Below are 6563 nucleotides of genomic sequence, written 5' to 3'. Positions count from 1 at the left end.
AACTAAATACTTTCCATTACAGTGTTGAGCTGAGTTGCTAATGAACGTATCACGTCCAGAATCATGCTCGCGTCCTTGTCCGGAATTCAACAGGCAACTGAATTTGGATCCAAAACGAATTGTCGTTTAAATAACTCGTGTAACCCAAGCCTGCCACGGCCACTTTTAGCATGCGAAATCAAAATTAACCCTAATCCCTAATTCCTTTTTCCATTTTATCTGCTTCCCTCTCTCTCCGTCGGCGCCTCTCTGCCCCCGCTTCCCTTCCCATAATTCCCAATCGCTCTCCCCCACTTCACTGACGACTACCGGCAGCCCAGTCGGCACCGGCGACGTCTCCTTTCTCTCCCCAGCGACGATAGATCTTCTCCCTCCCCAGTCAGCGATATTTCCTTCTCTCTTTCCAGTCGGCGACATCTCCCACTTCCGAGTCAACGCTTCTCTCCCCCACTTCACTGACGAATGCCGGTAGCCCAGTCGGCACCGGCGACCAGTCGACGATAAATCTTCTCTCTCCCCAGTCAGCGATATCTCCTTCTCTCTTCAGTGTGGCGACATCTCCCACTTCCCAGCCGGAGGCAACTCTTCCCTCTCCCCCGTCGGCATCGGCGACATCTCCTTCTCTCTCCCCAGTCGGTGACATCTACTCTTTCCAATTGACGCTTCTCTCCCCCACTTCCCCGACGACTGCCGGAGACACGTCGGCGACATCTCCTTTGACTGGAACTCTCTTCAGGTTTGCAATCAAATTTTTTGATAATCAAGATCTTTTATGTGCATGTTGTTAAAAAATTTTTAGTTGCTATTAAAGATTTTTAGAATTTATGTATTATTAATCTGATTATTTGGATACTGTTAAAAAATCTGATTATTTGCTATTTGATTTTTAGAATTTATGGACTGTTAATTTGATTTATGGACTAAAAGTTGCTATTAAAGATTTTTAGAATTTATGGACTATTAATCTGATTATCTGATTATTTGCTATTTGGTTACTGTTAATCTGATAATATGTTAGTTCTATCAGATTTCATGCCATTTAAGAAAAATATGTGATAATTTATCAGAATGATATTTGATGTAGTGAAGAGATTATAAATCCTAAGTACCGGTTCGTGTCATTGAGCATTTCTCCAATGTTTCTACTGCTGGGTTGTGCATATCCTGCAGATAGTTTTTGTGAAAATTATTGCAAGTTTTCAGACTTGATTTACAATCTATGTTTTCTGTATTTATTTTTTTGAAGGTTTTCAAGCACAATTTGATATTGGAGATTAAAATGGCCAATTGAATATATTTTATGTTCAATCAATGTAGTTTAATGAACTTTTGGAACATTTCATTTGTTCAAAATTTTATGTTAGGATAGATAATTGATTAATGGTTGTGTTGATGAATTTGTAATATTTTTATTTTGTTTTAGTATATTTAAATTTTCTAATTCAGGTTTGTTATTTAGGTTATAACATTCAAATCTTTGAATTTTTTTGTCATTGAATTGAAGTAAAAAAATCATTATTGTTAAATGGATTTGGAACGGGTATGGGTAGTAAAATTAAAATACTAAACGGATTTGGGACGGGATCGAAAATTCTAGATATAATCGGGTTCGGTTTTGGATACCCTCAATTTTGCGGATACCAAATACGTTTTTCTTCTTCAGGCTTTGAAGGAAACCAAACTAGCAGCGGCGGGTGTCTGAAGCGATGGACGGTGAATCGCCGAATCCGAATAGAGCGTTAACGGAAACGCGCTTCTCCGATCTAAAACCGCCACTCTCAGAGCCAGTTCTCGAAGCTCTAACATTAACAGGTTTCGAGTATTGCACGCCGGTCCAAGCAGCCACGATTCCACTACTTTGCAGCTACAAGGATGTTGCAGTCGACGCTGCAACCGGCTCTGGAAAAACCCTCGCTTTCGTAGTCCCACTTGTCGAGATTCTCCGTCGAGCCTCCGCTTCTCACAAATCCCACCAGGTGTGCTTCTCGTCTATCTTCTCCTTTTCTTTTCTCCGTTTATTTGCTGGGAGAGTCACTGTAAAACAAGATAAAGTTTCTTCCTTTTTTGGCGTTTTGAATTTCAAAATGAGTCCTTTTTCTATAGGGTGAGTTATATGAAGTTGAGTTAAGCTCAGCTTTGTTTCTAATTCTAATATATTGTAGTGTCTTTAGCTTACAAGTGATATGCTCAAATTTGTAATGGTTGAGCTGATTAGAGTGAGCTTAGCTGTGTTATCTATTTGTGTACAGCTCTGTGTCATTGTGGCCTTTTGGTGGCTTAGAATTTGCTTTTGTTTACAGGTGATGGGGATAATTCTCTCTCCTACTAGGGAGTTGTCATCACAAATATATAACGTTGCTCAGCCTTTCATTGCAACTTTGTCGAATGTTAAGTCGATTCTTCTTGTTGGCGGAGGAGATGTGAAAGCTGATGTGAAGAAAATAGAGGAGGAAGGAGCTAATATATTGATTGGAACGCCTGGAAGACTTTATGACATCATGGAACGTGTGGATTTCTTGGACTTTCGAAACCTGGAGGTAGTGATTTTCACTTGTCAATGAGTTTGTGAACTTTATTTCATGACATTTGCAAGTCAAAACAGAACAAACTCAGGCAGTAGATCTTATAGAATTGATGTTGTTTTCCATTAAAATAGGTAGCATTGACTTCATATAGTTTTATAGAAAGAACTATACCCATTGATTTCGAGGACATAGTACAAACTTTTACATGCCTTCTCAGTGTTTACTGAGATATTTACTTGTTGAAATCAGGATATATTTTCGCAACTTTAATGAGAAAAATAATTTTATTCGCAAGAATGTGATGACTATAAAGTTTATTAATGGTGATACATTCATTGGTGGTACAGGTTTTAATCTTGGATGAGGCTGATCGACTCTTGGATATGGGATTCCAAAAGCAGATAAATTCCATTATGGCTCACTTACCCAAGCTTCGCAGGACTGGTCTTTTTTCAGCTACTCAAACTGAGGCAGTTGAAGAGTTATCCAAAGCTGGACTAAGGAATCCTGTGAGGGTTGAAGTTCGAGCAGAAACAAAATCATTGACTGACTCTGCATCTTCACATTCAAAAACACCTTCAGGCCTTCAACTTGAGGTTTGTAGTTTGTTGAAATTTATCAGTTGTGTGTCAAATAGTTATTCTTTCAAGATTTTTTTTTTCCCTTTTTGTGCAAATTGCACTCGCTATTGCAAAATTCTCACTTAATTAGTACATCAAATTCTTTCAACATGGCTGCACTCCTTTCGTTTGAATTGTGTTGCTTGAGTATAACATTCCATCTCATCTAATGGCTTGAGGATCCATGGTTGTTTTTGGGACTTGTCAATTCTGTATTGATTAACATGCTTGCATATTTGGTGAAAAATTTTTTTGCAATGCTCTTGTACACTGAACCTGAAAATGGTTATCTATGGTTCTCTAATTGTTAAGCATGATATGTTGTGTGCTTTTCAATTGCTTTGTTAGCTGATGAACCTACTTTTGGTCCCCCCCTGCGTACCACCCTCTCTTTCTGCAGTATTTAGAATGCGAAGAAGATAATAAATCGTCTCAGCTTGTTGATCTCCTTATTAAGAACAAGTCAAAGAAGATCATAGTGTGAGTTATTTTTTATATTTCCAATGTCTTAGTAAAGCAATCAGTCTTACTGGTGATTGAGATTGAGATCATTTTCACAATAATGATTTCCTCACATTTGCAGATATTTTATGACGTGTGCATGTGTTGATTATTGGGGAGTTGTTCTTCCACGTCTTACTGCTTTAAAGGGCTTCTCACTGATTCCCCTTCATGGGAAGATGAAGCAGGTGAATTTTGGGAGATGATATTCATGGTACTGAAATTCATGAACATTGTGTATTCTGACACTTACAAATTCTTTTGTCTCTTAGACTGCAAGAGAGAAAGCATTGGCTTCATTTACATCTCTCACAAATGGCATTCTTCTATGTACGGATGTTGCAGCACGTGGACTTGATATTCCAGGCGTTGATTGTATAGTGCAGGTAGCATAATAAATAACTAGACTATGTAGCCTTGTAATTTTATAAAAAATGAAAATAAAGATTTCATGTGAAGGTTATTGACCCTTTTCCCTTTATACTCTTTCATTTCTAAAAGCTGATTGATGTTGATGTCCTTCGTATTTTTCAGTATGATCCTCCTCAGGATCCAAATGTTTTCATTCACAGAGTTGGCCGAACTGCTCGGTTGGGTAGACAAGGAAGTGCAATCGTTTTCCTTTTGCCAAAGGTTAATTTCTTATGTCTCTATCCATGTGATCATTACAACTCGGTTCATAATTTTCTGCTCTTGGTTTAAGCATTCAATTCATGTATTATGGGAAGTGATCAGTCTGGTTATGCGTATGCAGGAGGAAGCTTATGTTGAATTTCTGCATATAAGAAGGGTTCCTCTTCAAAAGAAGGAAAAATCAGATCATGCTCCTGATGTTGTTCCTCAGGTAAGAGTGATATCTGTGGTAACTTGGAGTGTCGGGATAGATATTGACTGATCCTGATTAAGTTGATAATGCTATTAAAAAACTTACCTTTAATGAACAGGAAGCATCACAGGTGAAACCATTTATTTTCTATGATGTCCACTCCATCATTAAGTGGATGCCTTGAATTTTTATTTGAGCGCCATTGGTAATTCCTGAAACCATCAGATATAATGAACCCTACTGTTCAATTATCATAATTTCGAATTATGTTGAGAAATTTGATCTGATTGCTGTATGTCATTATTTGATGTTTTTGAAGACAGCACTATATTTTATAATTACTGGCTTCTTTCTTTGAAGATACTTTATTCAGTTCTCGTTACTTCCATCGCGTCTTTTCTTCTTTGCTCATTTGATAAAATCTCATGATTTCATGTTCAGATACGATCTGCTGCCAAGAAGGACCGAGATGTCATGGAGAAGGGACTGAGAGCATTTGTTTCATTTATCCGTGCATATAAAGAGCATCATTGTTCGTACATTTTCAGGTCACTAAATAGTTTTCTCGAGTTTAGTTGTTTCTCTCTCTCCCTTGCTCTCACAAGTTGTATTTAACAGGGTTGGGACTGTATCCAGTATTCCTTCATAAAACCATACGCAAGTGAGGTTGTAATTGTTTAATTGTATGTTATGTTCCACAGATGGAAAGAACTTGAAATTGGGAAATTGGGCATGGGATTTGGCTTATTGCAGCTCCCTTCAATGCCTGAGGTAAAGCACCACTCACTTTCAACCGTCGGTTTTACTCCAGTTGAGGACATCAAATTGGAGGACATCAAGTACAAGTAAGTACTCTTTTCCATCCTTGAGCGTATGCATTAAGTAGAATCAGAGGGGACGACAACTTGTACGACTGAACTTTCCAGGCTTGAAATTTCTTTGTAATTACTTTATGGGCAGGTTGATTTTTCTTCCCTTTTTTTGGCCCTCTGATATCTTTCCATTTGAAATATTCTCTTATTTTTCCAGAAATTTCCATTGTATCCATGGGCTTAATCTCTTCGTTATGTTAAGTTGCCTGAAATGATAATTTTCAGTTCTAACAGCTAATGACTGTAAAATTAGGGATAAATCTCGGGAGAAACAAAGGAAGAAGAATTTGCAAGCGAAGAAAGAAGCACAACAGCAAGAAGCAAAACCTCAGAAGCCCAAGAAGAACCCCAATGACGCTGCCCCTACTGTTATGAGGAAGAAAACCGCTAAGCAGAGACGAGCTGCGCAGACGGTTGAAGATGAAGATGAATTGGCGCGGGAGTATCGATTACTGAAGAAGCTAAAGAAGGGGACCATCGATGAAAGTGAATATGCAAAGTTAACAGGAACTGAAGAATTACTATAAAATGCATGATCTGCAAATGGCTAGTTTTTGAACTGGAACCTTGCATTAAAGCTTACAAAAGCAAAAGGGGAAGTTAAAACTTCTGCAGGTGGAACTCATCTGGAGATTTTGTTGAAGGCTAGATTGGCACAACAGATTGGAGTTGTAGATTTTGTTTCCATGTTATTTATATCTTAGATCAAATTTTCATGCATTGTATAGTGTATGGATCTCACCATTGATTAGAGTTGAAAATTCAATATTGGAAGAACACAAAAGATCAAAGATTCAATATAGTGTGCTGAGCTCACTACCTATAAGCTTATACTTTTAAATGGGATTAGTATGTCTCAGAGAAGTGTTTGTATTTTATTTTAACAGAACATTTTTTATATTTTAAATGTTGAAAAATGATGAAATTTTTTAATTAATTATATATAAATATCATCTATTCTACTGTGCAAAAGCAAAACACCCATTAAGATCATAGATGTAATGTGCATGTTATTTGAACTTGAAGCATCCAACTTTTCACTGAAAACACCTGCTACTTTCTGGCATCCTAATTGTGAACAAAATGTTTATTGCAGAATGATCTTTAATTTTTCCAAGATTTGCAACTAGTTGCCTCTTTTTCCATGGTAGCCTATCTAAATTATCAATGCTCAAATTAGAATTAGAAGCCTTTTTTGCTTTGGGCCTTGCGCCTCTGC

At 37.5% G+C, this 6563-nt stretch overlaps 1 protein-coding gene across 3 annotated transcripts; it reads left to right on the top strand.

Moving 5' to 3' along the window:
* The first annotated feature begins 171 nt into the window (after window positions 1-171).
* LOC110619355 (DEAD-box ATP-dependent RNA helicase 18) lies at window positions 172-6185 on the top strand. 3 transcript variants are annotated; one of them, XR_006351291.1, is made up of 12 exons: window positions 172-736; window positions 1664-1976; window positions 2301-2537; window positions 2873-3121; window positions 3546-3625; window positions 3729-3834; window positions 3919-4032; window positions 4181-4279; window positions 4401-4490; window positions 4591-4677; window positions 4914-5020; window positions 5174-5200. XR_006351291.1 is itself a non-coding variant. In XM_021762748.2 (12 exons), exons 2-12 carry the CDS (start codon window positions 1707-1709, stop codon window positions 5869-5871), a joined length of 1770 nt encoding a protein of 589 aa, XP_021618440.1. In that variant the 5' UTR covers window positions 184-736; window positions 1664-1706; the 3' UTR covers window positions 5872-6185. The 3 variants fall into 3 exon arrangements, 2 of the variants coding, with proteins under 2 accessions (XP_021618441.1, XP_021618440.1); XM_021762748.2 differs by lacking the exon at window positions 4591-4677 and adding an exon at window positions 5598-6185 and having other exon boundaries at window positions 184-736; window positions 5174-5317; XM_021762749.2 differs by lacking the exons at window positions 4591-4677; window positions 5174-5200 and adding an exon at window positions 5091-5136 and having other exon boundaries at window positions 174-736.
* The last annotated feature ends 378 nt before the right edge of the window (window positions 6186-6563 follow it).

The sequence above is a fragment of the Manihot esculenta genome, chromosome 7 (genome assembly GCF_001659605.2).
Source record: "Manihot esculenta cultivar AM560-2 chromosome 7, M.esculenta_v8, whole genome shotgun sequence".
Classification (NCBI taxonomy): domain Eukaryota; kingdom Viridiplantae; phylum Streptophyta; class Magnoliopsida; order Malpighiales; family Euphorbiaceae; genus Manihot; species Manihot esculenta.
This window is presented reverse-complemented; position numbering and strand designations above follow the sequence as displayed.